At 43.4% G+C, this 15,630-nt stretch overlaps 1 protein-coding gene across 4 annotated transcripts in view; it reads left to right on the forward strand.

Annotated features, from left to right (window-relative positions):
• Positions 1–15,630, forward strand: part of LOC144687536 (glutathione hydrolase 1 proenzyme-like) — a 163,139-nt gene that overhangs the window by 37,251 nt on the left and 110,258 nt on the right. For 3 of the 4 annotated variants that reach the window (XM_078553805.1, XM_078553808.1, XM_078553806.1), the window contains exon 4: positions 11,933–12,025. The exons of the other annotated variant lie outside the window; for it this stretch is intronic. In XM_078553805.1, the coding sequence (XP_078409931.1) occupies positions 11,933–12,025 (93 nt within the window). The remainder of the gene's footprint in view (positions 1–11,932; positions 12,026–15,630) is intronic. 4 annotated transcript variants of the gene reach the window in all.

The following is a 15,630-nucleotide window of genomic DNA, read 5'->3' on the forward strand; positions in this document are numbered from 1 at the left end:
GGTGTTATAGGTCAGTCGGTTGGAAAGGAATTCTGGAAAGCTACATCATCAAGTGTGTCATGACCCAAGGGAGTGAGGGTTTATAGAAGTGTGCCTTGGTGATGATAATCATACTCGTGAAGCTCAAAGGTGAAAGCTGTTGTCAATCCTGACACACCAAACGTGAATAAAGAACAGCATATTGTGGAACCTTGTAGCTATGTAATGTCATATATGCTGAAGGGGAATGCTTGTGGTTGTGTAAGACATATGTATCAACTATTTAAAGTGCAATTTACCTTTTCATTTGAAGTATCGTTTGCCTGATAGTCCATGTTTAATTTGTGTTCATCCTGATTCATGTTCAAGTAAAAGTTACAAACAGTGAAATGTTGTTTGTAATTCTTTCATTTGGGGGTCATTTGGTAAATTTGCTCATTTTTGTTTATGGATCCCCCACAGGGATTGTAACAAGTATTGGGGGCTTATCCAGGAAATGAACTCATAGTCCGAAACAGGTTCACTGGAACTTTCCAGAATTTAAACAAAAAAGATCTCATGTTTCTTTTGCTATATTTATTGGGAAATCAGCATGAGTACCATTGAGGCCCAGGTCTTTATTGAAAGAGACCATCTGACTCTCAGGGAATTGAAACAGTTGTGAAAAGATGGTTTACAGGCTATAGCAGAGCATGTGAGATTAAAGTAAGGTCAGGAGCTAAGCGAGGCAGGATCCTTGAAGAATTGGCTAGGCACCTGGGGCTCTATGGAGAAAGGACCAGTTCAGGCCAGGATTGAAAAATAAATTGATCTAAGGAGGGTGAACTCAGAAAGGGAGAAATTATCAGCAGAAGAAAGAGTTAAGGGAAAGATAGGGAAAACGATAAAGAGAGGGAAAGAGCGACAGAGAAGTGAAAAAACTCGAAAGGGAGCATGAGTTGTGATTATGTAAGCTTGAGTTGATGAGGAAAGTGACATTGACTCAGAACGAAATCCTCTTAATTTTGATTTGGTGAAGATTTTTTCTTAGCACCTACATTTAGTGAGTAAGAAGTGGAGATGTACTTTGTGTCCTTTGAGAAAAATACCGTGGGCAGGATTTTCCCCCCGTCAGGGTCAAAGTTGAAGTGCAGGCGCGCGGAGGCGCTCCTCCGATCGGTGCCCCCGATTGGGGGCGCGCTGCCATTTTACATGGGTGAGCCAATTAAAGTCCGCCCAGCATGATGTCCGCACGGAAGTGCTCCCTGTGCGGGCGGGGGGAGTCCCTAAACCTGAAAGTGCGCTCTTTTGTGCATCTCACTGAAGCAAAGTGCTGCCTCAGGGAGATGGCTTCTATTGTCAAAAATATTAAAACTAGAGAAAAAAAAAATTCCCTGACATGTCCCTTCGTGTGACACTGTCACATGAGTTGCGACATGTCCATAATTTTTTAAAAGACTTTAATTAAATTTTTTAAAACCTATATGAAACCTCATCCCGCCCCTGGATGAGGTTTCATGCTTTTTCTAATTCCTGCCAGGGCTCCTGGCCTGCCCGCCAACCTTAAGTCCATTAATGGCCTCAATTCGCCATTTACAGGTTGGCGGGCGTACAGCTGATTTTGCTGCGCCCCCGCCTACCTGAAAATTTAAATGGGGCGTGGTGACGTCGGGAAAATCCTGCCCCATGAATATGGATTGGTCAAAAGAACAGTATGCTATATTCATACAAATTATTTTTTGTAGGGAGAGCTTTGTAGTTATACTCATCTCTTCCAGCAGAGCAATTGTGCAAATGCAAGGAAGTAAAGACTGCTGTACTTAATATTTATGAGTTGTTGCCAGAGGCCTACAGGCAAAAATTTAGATGTTTAAGAAGGAGAACAGGCTAGATCTGAGTAGAATTTGCCAGGGAAAAGGAAGTGTTGTTCGATAGGTGGTGTAGGTCAATGAAAGTGGAACTGAACTTCGATAACCTTAGGGAGATGACATTGGTGGAGAAATTTTAAAATAGTCTCCCTTTGAGGTTAAGGACTCACCTGGAAGACCACAAAATCCGTAAAATAAGGGGAGCCTAATTAATGGCAGGTGATTATAAGTTAACTGATCAGTATCAGTAATTTAACAGATTACCAGTAACAGGCCCTACTTTGGACTCCTCCAGAGAAACTGAAATGCGAGGAAGATCAATAATGAGCAGAGGTCAGGCCTTGTTGAGAAATGTGGAAAAGGTAAAGACCCAGGCTGTTCTCAGGTTAATAACAGTGAAGGTTCAGAGGACTGGTTTAGTTCAAGGGGACTGACATGCTACTTTTGTCACAAGAAAGGGCACATGAAGGCTGAATGCTGTAAGTTAAAAAAAAAGTTCAGGATAAACAGGGAGTCTTTCCCAGATTCATTGAAAGGATGAATTGGGTAAAAGAAAGCTGTAGAGATTTTTTGTTGGAAGGTAAAGTATCTCCATATTCATTAGGTGAGGCAGGCAAATCAATTAGTATCCTTAGAGATACAGGATCAGCGCAGTAACTGATTTTGGCAGGTGATATAAAACTCTTTCGAGTTATCAACAGTCACAGATTGCAACTCTTTCGAGTACAATCACAGTTCTTGGTTTCCAGGAGTGGGACATGAACCCACAACCCTCTGATTCAAAGGCGAGGGTGCTATGAACTGAGCCACAGCTGACACCTCCAATGAAGCTCTCTCCAAAGAGTCTGCTGAATAAAAAGGTATTAATTTGGGGTATTGATGGAAATTGTTTATCTATTTATTTGTATAAGGATAATTTAAACTCTGGCTTAGTCATTCCTACTTAGCCCATTAAAGGTGTTGATTTCTTGTTAGGCAGTGGTTTCGAGAAAGCCTGCTGAGGCTGTTGAAACTAAAATTGTAAAGTCAAGTGCCTTAAAATAATCCATGATTATCTGTAAACCTGCTTGTTAAGGACAGGAGGTGGTTTAATTTAAACAGCCCTGATTTCACCTCTCACCACCCATCTGCAAACACAAAGGTGTTTTGATTTTCATTTCCCCCTTTATAAGCAGTTGTGTATTTTCCAACCCCTCAGGTTTGGTGTGATACAATTTCTATTAATAACCCCACAGAAAATTGAGATAGGGTAAACTTAGAGGGTTAGTTTTTTTGCACACACTCAAATATGAGACGAGGGTTGCAACGTAGCCTCCTTTACACTCATACGAACATATGAACGAGTAGCAAGAGTAGGTCATTCAGCCCCTCAAGCCTGCTCCACCATTTAATCAGATAATGTCTAAACCTAAAATCTGCATCCCACCTACCACCAATAACCTTGTTTACCAAGAATCTATCCACCTCTGCCTTAAAAATATTCAAAGACTCTGTTTCCACCTCCTTTTCAAGAAGAGTTCCAAAGACTCACGACCCTCTGAGAGAAAGAATTTCACCTCATCTCTGTTTTAAATGGGCAACCCCTTATTTTTAAACAGTGACCCCTATTTCTAGATTCTCCCACAAGAGGAAACATTCACTTCCACCCTGTCAAGACCCCTCAGGATCTTATGTTTCAATCAAGTCGCATCTTACTCTTCTAAATTCCAGTGGATACAAGCCTAGTCTGTCTGACCTTTCCTCATAAGACAACCCACCATTCCAGGTATTAGTCTGGTAAACCTTCTCTGAACTGCTTCCAATGCATTATTCCTTAAATAAGGTGACCAATACTATACACCGTACTCCAAATATGGTTTCATTAGTGCCCTGTACAACTGAAGCATAATCTCCCTACTTTTGTATTTAATTTCCCTCGCAATAAATAATAACATTCTATTAGCTTTCCTAATTACTTTCTGTACTTGCATACTAGCCTTTTGTGATTAATGCACTAGGACACCCAGATCCATCTGCATCTCTGAGCTCTGTAATCTCTCACCACTTAGATAATATGCTTCTCTTTTATTCTTCCTGCCAAAATGGACAATTTCACATTTTCCCACATTATACTCCATCTGCCAGATCTTTGTCTGCTCACTTAACATATCTCTATCTGTTTGTAGCCTCCTTATGTCTTCTTCACAACTTACTTTCCTACCTATCTTTGTGTCATCAGCAAATATGGCAACCATCCCTTCAATCCCTTCATCCAAGTCATTTATATACTCTGTAAGCATTTGAGATCCTAGCGCTGATCCCTGTGGCATGCCACTTGTTACATCTTGCCACCCTGAAAAAGACCCATTTATGCCTAATCTCTGCTTCCTGTTAGCCAGCCAACCTTCCATCCATGACAATGTGTTACCTCCTATACCATGAGCTTTTATTTTCTGCAATAAAAGGGGATAAAGAAAGAAAGGTTTGCAGGGCAAAGGACACAGAGTGAAGAATTATTGTTTCACATCAGTCCAGAGTCCAGAATCATAGACCAATTGTGTATGCCTTCACAAATGTCGGCAGGTTAAAACCTGATGCTGGATAATTCCCTTTTCTAATAGAGATGACTTCATGATGGGATTGGCATGCAAAGATGAATTAGTCTTGTAGGCGCTGCTACAGAAGTTCAGACGTTCGAGTATAAACGGTATGGATGGGGCCAGGCATTCAAACTTGGACAGAGCCCTTTTTCTGTGCTGCTGCTTAGTAGATGGAAAGATGGCAGGTTGCCTTGCAGTCCAGCAAGTTAGTATAACTGGTTCTCCCAGCTAGGGGGTCATGTCACATGGATCCCACCTCTCCACTTTGGCTTTGACAAAGGGTGTATATTTCTTTGTCTGGGTGCTTGAGATTGGTAATGTTCCAACCATTAAAAATTTGAAAGGAGGTAGCAACGTCCTTTGTCCTAGCAGACTAGACAACTCCGATGGCCAGGCCTGGCTGATGAAATGTAGATGGCTTTTATATAATTTCCTTTGAATTTGAGTCTCTGCAGCCCACAGGGGTTATTAGTGTCTCTTCAGAGACAATGAGTGTCAGCTTCTCTGATACTGCCAGAAATTTCCTTTTGTTTGAAAGTCACAGTCAGACATGGCTTCAGTCATTTTAAAGTCTTTGTCCAGTTTTTAAAATTTTAGAAGTTAGCATAAAAATATAGTGTGAAACCTTAGCCCCCTTACACTGCTGCAAAAAAATAATGTTTCAACTAATGATGTGTCATCCAAAGAGACAAACACTCAGGCAATTAATTTTAACAGGGCATTGGCACATCCAGGTGAAAAAGAAAAGTTAATGGCAGTTGGAGATGAGTCAAAGTTATCTAAATTAAAAATGCACAAAAATATATGAGCAAGATGAGAGAGGGAAGCAGATGACAATGTGAAGATTGCTATACTCAACGCTTACAAGTTTTTTGCCAGAGGCCCTGCAGGCAAAAATTTAGACTTTTGGGAAAGAAAATGGGCCAGATCTATGTAGGATTTGCCAGGGAAAAGGAAATGGCATTCAATATGTAATGTAGTGTGATGAAGGTGGAACTGAAGACAAGCAGATGGAGAGGGAAAACATGCTTTGAAGGAAAGTGGAAAAGCTGAGTCCAGTCCTGACACTGTGGAGCTGAGGGGAAGGAACGTAAATTAAAACTTCAAAATAAAGAGGCATTTGCTGTTGCTATTAAAGAATTATACAAAGATCAAACACAGTGGGAGGACGAATTATTCAAAGCTCAAATGCATTGGCAGGACGCAAAGGAAAAATAAATTAAGATAATTGTTGTCTAGTTTCTCATCCAAACCTCATTATGTATGCTTGGCTGAGAGCCTAGACAACCATTATTCTTGTTGAAATGCCTGCACCCCAGAGAAAACATTGCTTGATTAACAGCTCAGGATCTCTGAGGTCAATTTCACATTGAGTTAAGTGTTTACAAGGGCTTGCCATGTTTGTTATTGATACTTTAAAGGTTCGGAATGACCTTCTAGTTGGATGACTTTCTTTTAACATAGTAGAAAGTTATGAATGAATTACTTTTTTAAAAGCTTTTTTTACATTTCTTACTGTCACTACAGGATTCATTAGTTCTATACAGTGTATAGTGGGTCAATGGGTATAGCAGTGCCATAGCTTGGTGGAAGGGCAGAGCATTGCATCGGGTTCATGTGGGGACATGGTGGTGGGTGGAAGGGCAGAGCTTGTCATTGGGGTATGAGAGCTCATAGGGGGTGAATGAGGGCCATAACTTGGCATAGGGGCATGAGGAGGACCTTTTGAACTTACCTTTTAAAAGGTACCCCATCATGCAGAATATGGTTCATGATTCCTCTGAAGGGCCATAAACCATGATTCTTTAAAAACCTGGTCCGACTCCATGAAAATTGCGGAGGGCTAGGACGTGCACCAAGTCAGGGGTGCTGGATGTGCGTTTTTCACAAGAACCAGACTGCAACCTTTACAGGCACTCCAGAAAATCAGACAACCCGGAATGGGGTCTGGAATCTCAGAACTGGGTCCCGTTCACCATTTTTAAAGGGCTCCCAAGTCATCCCAACTCTGTGAAAATCCAGGTCACTAACTCTGTTTCTCTCCACAGATGCTTAATGTGTATTTCCAGCATTTGGTGTTTTTATTTCAGCTTGGATAAAAATTAGCTTAAGGACAGAAAACAGAAAGCTCTGGTAAATGGTTGTTTTTCAGACCAGAGGTCAATTGTAGGATCACTGCTTCTTTTTGATGACAGATGGAATTTAATACAAAGAAGTATTATGGGATGATGCATTTTGGCAGAGATGGGGAGAGGAAATAAAGAATTAATGGAATAATTTTAAGGAGTGGGCAGGGACAGAGGGGTCTAGGGTTCATGTGCATATATCTTAGAAGGTGGCAGGGCATATTAAGAGAATAGTTAGCAAAGCCTATGGGATCTTGAGCCACATAAATAAAGGTATTGAGTACAAAAGCAGAGAAGTTGTGGTGAGCCTTTAAAGGGCTGGTTGGGCCACAACTAGAATATTGCATCCAACTTTGGTCACCGCATTTTAGAAAGGTTGTGAACGTTCTTGACAGGGTCCAGAGGAGATTTACCAAAATGGTTCCAGGGTTGAGGGATTTTAGCTACAAGCTTAGGCTGGAGAAGCTAGAGTTGTTTCCCCTTGGAACAAAGGAGGTTAAGGGGAGATTTCATAGAGGTGTACAAGATTATGACAGGGTTAGATAAGGTGGACAAAAAGAAAACTTCCCATTAGCTGATGGTACAAGGACGAGGGGACACAGCTTAAGGTCTTAGGCAAGAGATACAGGGAGGGTGTGAGGAAGAACATTTTTATGCAGTGAGTGGTAATGACCTGGAACTTGCTGCCTACATGAGGGTGGAAGTGGAGCCAATCACTGATTTCAAAGGAAATTGGATGGGCACTTGAGGGAAATAAACTTGCAGTGATACAGGGATAGAGTGGCAAAATAGGACTGACTGGATTATTCTACCAAGAGCCTGAGCAGACTCAGGTGGCTGAATGACCTCCTTCTGGGCCATTATGACTCGATGGTTGTCCTACCATTGGACAGGACATACTCCAGGATGGTGATGGAGGTTTCAGAGACCTTGGGTGAAACCTATGATTCTGTAAGCCATGGCTATTTCTCATGCACATGTCTCCAGGTATTAGTGAGGAGGACTTTGCAGGGTCCACTGGGCTGGATGTACCATTGTCATATCTGAATCTGATGCCTATGCTGGTGCCTGGTGGTCCTTCTGGTTTTAGTCTGATTATAGTTTTGTGTAGTGGTTTGATACAACTGACTGGCTTGCTAGACCATTTCATAGAGCTTAAGAGTCTGTAATCACATAGGCCAGATTGGGTAAGGGTGACTGATATCCTTCCCTAAAAGGCATTAGTGAATCAGATGAGCTTTTATGACAATCCATTAGTTTCATGATCACTATTACTGATATCAGCTTTTTATTCTTTCCACTGTCAGTGCCACATCCTCCTGTGAAAAATGGGAACTGCAGACATCACATGGAGTGAACTGAATGATCCAAACATTTTGCCACTTTCCTGCCATTCCTTCAGGCAAAACTGTTTTTAGAAGGGTTGCACTCAAATTTCCAAGCAGCCACTGCACATTGCACCTATTTTACACTGGATTTGTGACAAATAGGGATGAGTAATAAGTACTGGCTTTGCCAGCCTATTCCCTTGAACAGATATAAAAAAAGAGTTGGTTACGATGCTTGCAAGGATTCAGCTGTGCAAATCATGAAACATTGCTGCAAATCCATGGAAGTTTCCATGTATAATTTTAGAGCCATAGTTTACCGTGTTTCTGACCTCATCAGTGTTTTCCTTAATTAGGCCTCTCTGCCCATGCAGTTAACATTACTACAGTAATTAAAATGATGAAAATTTTGTAGATTGTTGGCGCCTCCCTGTGTCCCAGTCATAGCTATTGCAATGCTTTATTTCTTGAGGGTCTCTGCACAAAGCATGTGCATCACTCTCAGTGTGTTTTATGTCTTGGGTAAATGAGTTTGTTGGCCAACTAAACTCTAACTGCATGCCTTCCTATGTTCTCATCAATTGCTACTTGCAATCAATAATGGGGAGAGACTGATGTAAGAATAAATAGCGATGGTTTATTGAGACATGGGCAGAGCACCAGATCTGGACTTACAATTCCCAGTTGCTCGTGCTGTACAGTGATTCGTCAGTGCAGTCACATGATCAACACACTTGCATTCTCTTAAAGGGACAGGGTACCTCACTTTACCACATCCCTCTCCCTTTATTAAAAGTACAGCTAACAAGATTAAAACACATTAACTATTTACACAATAACTACTTACAGGTCAAGTCTCTCAGGAGGCCTTCTTTGACGGGTTGAACGTTGTAGCCCAATAACCTCAGTTGGTGTTTCCGAGACCTCCTTTTCAAGGGCAGTTTCCCACTGTGTCCCTCAGTGGTTGATTTCACCATCTTCTGGGTGCAATCATGTTCACTCCTGCTGCCCCTCCCCTCCAAGCTGAAACAGATAAAGGGCAACAAGCACAAAGCAATACAGCGATGATGATATGTGAGGAGAAAGAGGAAAAGGGAAAAAATATATATTTTTGTTTTTCATTCCGAGGACTGTCGATAATTTCTCTTTTTCTTCCTGCATGTCCTTTTCTTGGGAGCACTGACCTGTATCACTGTCTTCGCTTTAATTTTGCTGCTGGCTGGACTAGACTCAGGTGCAGCTGAACGTGAATGAGCTCAGTAGTTGGGTTTTCTGACAGCTCTGCTGAGAATTCAGGGCCTTCTAGCTTTAAAACTTCAGGGCTTTTACGCAGCTGCTGCTTCAGCTCTTCCAAATTCTTTCTTATTCTCATTAATAGTTTCCTGGAGAATTGCATATCGTTGCCCCTTCTCAGCTAATTCATTCCTTAACTCTGCCAGAGACAGGTTTAACTCTTCCTTTTCTACGTCATATCTTTTTTATGGCACAAATTGGGAGCTGATTGAATTTTGTAGTGCATGAAAGTCCTTTAGTAAATTTTCCATTTTCCTTTGAAGGATGCTGACTTCAGCTTGAGCTCTGTCCCAGTGTAACACTTCTACCGGCTTCTCCTTTTGGGTCTTTGCATGCTCATTTTTTCTTGCAGCAACACTTCTGGTTTCGAATTGGGAACTTAGAGGGCCCCCAAGATTTATCTCTCCTAGCCAACTCCTTCCGAGGAGACTTGGTCCCCTGCCTGACATTACAAATAGGGGTATCAACTTCCATCTTAATGGGTTTTTTTTCTAACTGTAATGACTACTTGGATTGGCTCAGTTCTACCCATTTTGAGGTTATATTAGGAATGGATGTCTGATTCTATTTCTTCTGACTCTTCCATGAGGCATATTTCATGCTTTTTCTTTCAGCCTTTATAGTGCTGTTTTAGCCTTTCTCTGCAGCGCTGGCTTATGTGGCCATAGTGGTGGCAGAAAAAGTACTTGACTTGTTTGAGTTGTTGTTCACTCACTGGAGGTCTGGATATATTTCTCTCATTAATTTTGTGGGTTTTCACTGTAGTACCGTTGTTTTTCAATGGCCTGGAACTGGAGAGCGTTTCCCGCTTTTCTGTGGAGTCTGAAGTTTTTGTGCCTTTTGTTGCCAGTTTGTCCCGCTCACCATATGGACGGCACCATTTTGTGTATCTTTGATAACTTCGGAATTTCTAACAGCACTCTCCATCACGGTAGCTAATTCTAATGCCTTATTGAAGTCTAGACTAGGTTTGGATAGCAAACGCCTTTGGATAGCATCATCTCTAATCCTGCATATCAGCTGGTCTCTCAACATATCACTAATGGACGTTCCGAATTTGCAATGCTCAGTTAATGCCTTTAAAATGGCCAAATAGTCAGCTATTGTCTCCTCTGGAAGCTTGTTCCTTGAATTGAACTTGAAGTGCTGCATAGTAACTGAGGGCTTTGGTCTCAGGTGGCTCTGTACAATTTTTATTAACTCATTGAAAGTCTTTGAGTCTGGGGCGGTGGGTGACATAAGGCCTCAGATCAGCCCGTATGTTTTGCTCCCGCATGAGGACAAAAGAATCGTCCTCTCCTTCTCCTCCGCCGCAATGTCGTTAGCAGTAAAAAAAGAACTCTAGGCATTCAACATACTGAGACCAGTCATCTGCAATGGGGTCGAATGGATCGACACACCTGAACTGTGGCATCGTGAATAACTTTGCTGAGTCCATTAGTATAGTGGTTAGTATCCTGCCTGTCACACGGGAGACTGGGGTTCAATTCCCCAATGGGGAGAGGCCAATTTTTTAGTCTATAGGCCTAGTGCTGGAAAAAGGGATTAGAATAGTTAGGTACTTGTTTGACCGGCACAGACTCAATGGGTCGAAGGGCCTTTTTCTGTGCTGTAGACCTCTATGGCTCTATGACTGCAAGGGGACTATGCTTCCGATAGGCTTTCCAGGTAATGACGAATTTAGGTGTTTGGCTTACCGCAGAGTTGCGCTCTCCCTGGGTCTCTTATAATTTTCTGCCCATTGACATTTTTCATGTATTTACCAGTTTAAGTGTATTGCCGTTTTAAGGGCAGTCACCTTTTTTTTTTAACTCCGTCTCTGCAGCTGTTGGCTTCTCTCTGCTGGGTCTCGCACTCTTTTTGAGTTTTGGCATGATCCCCGCAATTGCGATTCTGCAGGGGTTTTTTTTAATTTTAAACTGCAGCACTGCTTTCTGCTCCAATTGCCGGCTGTCGCCTATTTTACAAGTTAAGTACAGATGCTCTTTCCACCCGTCTTTGCTCACCCTTCTTGAAATTTATTTTCTTTTGTTCTTTATCCTTTTACGCCATTTTTATGTCTTGGGTAAATGAGTTCATTGGCCAACCTAACTCGAACTGCACGCCTTCCTATGTTCTCATCAATTGCTGCTTGCAATCAATAACGGGGAAAGACTGATGTAAGAATAAACAGTGATGGTTTATTGAGGCATAGGGCAGAGCACCAGATCATACGTGCTCACTCAGAAACCTCCAGAACTAGACTTACAGTTCCCAGTTGCCCATGCTGTACAGTGATTCATCAGTGCTGTCACATGATCAGTACACTTGCATTCTCTTAAAGGGACAGGGTACCTCACTTTACCACAATGTGCCATTAAACCTCTTTACCAGCCCATTTAGCTGATGGTATCAAGTGTTTTTACTTGGCACTTTGCCATAATTGAGTGACTAACAGATATAAAATTGGCTGTCTGATTGGATAAAGTTTGTTTTGGGAACTCAATTTCAATTTTTTTCATGCATTGTTAAGATGGGTGCAACATAGGTAAAGTTGCATTTCTGCCTATCCCTGAGTGCCCTGAATAGTGCTAGTGGTGGTGCTTTGACAATGGTTTTAGGTGGAAGATTCCCAGGATCTTGACTCAATGATGAGGAAACAAATATTATATTTCAAACTCAAAATAGAAAAGAATGAAACTCTATCTTCTCATGCTGCACTCTAACTCTTGCTGTGAATGCTTAACACAGAATTCTGTGATCCTAATCATTTGGAACAACACTTTTTCTTTTTTTTTCAGGAAATGTAGAAACTATTCATTCCAGAGAAGTGGCCCCTGGCAATGCATCAATGGATATGTTTGTCAATAAGACAGACGGCGTGTCTCGTAAAGGTAAACAGGACTGTAATCAATACATTCTTGTTGATCCCTGGCCCACCCACTGCCTCCCCACCCTCCACCCCCAAATAGTGAAGTTTGAACTCAAAAGCACAAACTTCTGACTAAAATGCTTTGGGATTCCAAAAACTGACCGAATATATACTGCTTTCTTCCTGTTTCCCATTTCTCCTTAAACCTTTGATTACTTTCTCCAGTTCAGCCCCACAGATACCTTCTGATAAATTGGCAAAGAGGGGCATTATTGGTGTGTTAGCCTTGACAATGCATGTCAGCATCTTATTTAACTATGAGGGATTGCTGGATGACAATCAATAGTGGGTACCCTGGATGTGTATATTTTCCAAACCCAGGGTACTTAGGCCAATTACAGCAATGCTATTACTGCATCAGCTGAGATTTGGCTCACCCTGTGCAGACCATGGATCAAAGCTGAGAGCTTCTGGTTGATTTGATTCAGCTCTCAATAGATAAACTTTCTACTTCACCGTGGGAGCCTCCAGGTTTCTGAAAATAAGCTGTAATTCTGTGGAGCGGTGGACTCTTTATACAGCTTGGTGAGTGTAAATGGGTTTAGTGGGTCTGATATCAATGCTGTTCACAGGGGGTGTGTGTCCATCACTGCCGTATTTTTGGCCTTTTCCTGGTCACTTCCTACTCCAGTTTGGGCCAGTTTCATGTAGTCATTCCAGGTGAATTCCATCACACCAGATCCATTAAAGAGAAATTTCAATGTCAGGGGGAAGGACTTTTAACATCATGACTATATCTGATTTCTGTACAATGGCGATGTGGGTTCAAGAAAGAGCTCTCATTTAAATGGCCCCTTTCACAATCTCTAGACATCCCAAAGAGCTATGCAGCCAATGAAGTACTTAAAAGTGTCGTGATTGTTGTAATACTGTTTAGGAAATGCGACAGTAATTTGTGTGCAGCAAACTTCCACAAACAGTAATGTGATGATTACCTGTTAATAATCTGTTTTTAAGTGTTGGTTAAGTAATACATTTTGTCCAGGACACTATGAAGAACTTCCCTGCTCTTCTTCCAAACAGTGGCATGGGATCTTTTGCTTCTACCAGAGAGGGAAGACTCTAGGCGGAATTATCCCAGATTTGCACTAAGTGCGGTCTTGAATAAAGTTGTCTTACCCGCCGCCCACAATGGTGAGTTTTCATCCCATATAGTCCCATTCCCGGTGCATCCCGCCTCATTAATAATATATTCATGGGAAAGCGCGGTCCGCTGGCAGGGCAGACACCAATTCGCCCACCCCATCGTCACCTCAAGCCTTCAATAATCCAGGCGCCATATTTAAAGGACGCCCCTGCACAGGGATCGAAAGCTGCTGGGAACCGATGGCTGCCAAAGGGAGGAAACGTGCTGCCACCAAATTTAGTGATGCCTCCCTCAGGCACCTACTGGACACAATGGAGGCTTGCCGTGGAGTCCTCCACCCCTCTCTGGACTCGGTCATACCTCAGTTGCTGGAGCTGCAAAGGCAAGCTCGGGAACATCAGGAAGGGATGTCCGCTGCACTCCTCAGATTGCAAGGCATGATGGAGGAGTCTGTCCGGCTTCAGGCTGAGCTGATAGCAACAGCATGGCAACGCACCAAGGTCAACATTGGTGGAGACCTTGGTCCAGCACATCTGTCCTGTGTGGGCTGGACTCCATCGCTGATGCCATAGTTGGCCTCCAACAGTGTCAATGCGAAGGGATATGGGGCAACTCAATCTCACTCCAGTTTCTCCTTCTCCTCAAGGAGTCTGCCTTTGGCTGTTGGGCGCTCATAGGGAAGAGAGCCAACTCTTCCCGGGGCCATCCACCCAGGTAAGTCCGAGAATGTCTGGCCCACCTGAATCCCCTCTTCGTGTGACCCCAGCAGCTCTAGCTCCACTACCACACAGCAGGACCCCAGAAGCAGGCCATGGCCCTACAGTCTGGGCTCTCCAGAGGACGTCTGTGAAGGTCATCACGGACAGGGTATAGCAGTCAGCAGGCTGCCTCCACCTCCGCTGCGGATGTCGGGGAAGCACCAAGATGTAGTGGCAGGATTAGGAAGGTTAAGAAAATACAGTTGCACAACCTGGGCATGGATGTTAATCACTTGTACATAATGTTCATTCACTATTGTAAATAAACTCCCAGGAATATCTCCCTGCTTGTGCATCCTTGCTAAGATGAGCGGTGTGCTTGTCACTCAGATGTGAAACCTTTCACACAAGATAAAGGCAGGTGCCTCAGTCCAGGGCCTCTTCCTTGTGCTTTGTGCAGCCTTCAGACCAAAGTGATGGTCTGGCTTCACACTCACTGGACACATTACTGATGCCTGCACAATGATGGGGCTTGTCATTGCTGCCAGAATGTTGTTGGTGGGCATCACAGAGTTCCGTCATTCTCTGTGTGCTCTCAGCACCTTTGGGATGGGGCTGGCCTTCTCTTCGGCATCTGTGACTGGTGATGCTGTGTTCCTGAAGAGGTCAGGTGCTGAAGGTTGACAAAGGATCAGGTGCATTTAAAGTTTCATGGCTACATCTCCATGATATGACCCTGATCACAGAGTACAAGCGAGCTGCCCTCAGTCAGACATTCAAAGAGTCAATGTGAAGATCTATGGAGTGTCCTCACTGCATTTTGTCATCATCCTCCTGGAGTCTAGCGACTATTAGGGCCTCCACTGCGTCTCCATGACATAAACCTGAGCACTGAGGGTATGTGCACTGAGATCAGTCACACAGGAGTCAAACATTTACAGATGCAAGGTGGGGATGTCAGGACTGTCCTCACTGCATCTCGTCATCATCCTCCACAAATCTTGTGGCTATGAAGGCCTCCCGAGTGCTCCTACCTTGTCCAAGCAGTGCAATATTCTCATCACTGTCATCCCTTTCGATGTCTCCTTATTGGAGGATGTGTGCAGTTCCTCCATCGCCTCAGCCAGGTCCTCCCTCCAGGGAGGGAATTGTAGTGCCAGGCTGTGTAGCCCACAACAAGCTATGATGATGTGCGACACTGTATGATGTGCAGTGCTCCACTGGACTATCGAGTCACCGGAACCTCAGTTTCAAAATGCCTATTGTTTGCTCCACCAAAATCTGAGTCACAGCCTGAGCCTCATTATACCGTTGCTCTGCTGCAGTCTGTGGCCGTCGCATAGGCATCATCAAACATGTCGTCTGTGGGTAGCCCTTGTCCCTGAGGAGCCAACTCTGCAGCCTCTCTCGACCCTGGAAGATGTCAGGGATCTGAGACCTGCTAAGGATGTAGGAGTTGTGGACACTCCCTGGGAATCGTGCGCAGACCTGAAGGATATGTTTGTGGCAGTTGCACACCAGCTGAACATTCACACTTCACTTGTAGCTGACGTAGTTGACAGATTGTTCCCACGGAGATCTAAGCGCCACGTGAGTTCAGTCGATGGCAGCCTGCACTTGTGGAAAACAGAGATCTGTGCAAATCCAGGTGTTCTTGCTTCCTGGCTTTCCTGATCCTGGGCGACAAAGTTCTGTGCCTTCGCGAAGATGGCATCCGTGATCTCCTGGATATCCATGTGTGTGGAGGCTTGTGAGATCCCGCACAGTTCACCTGTGGAGCCC

This window comes from Cetorhinus maximus, chromosome 12 (assembly GCF_964194155.1).
Source record: "Cetorhinus maximus chromosome 12, sCetMax3.hap1.1, whole genome shotgun sequence".
Taxonomy (NCBI): Eukaryota; Metazoa; Chordata; class Chondrichthyes; order Lamniformes; family Cetorhinidae; genus Cetorhinus; species Cetorhinus maximus.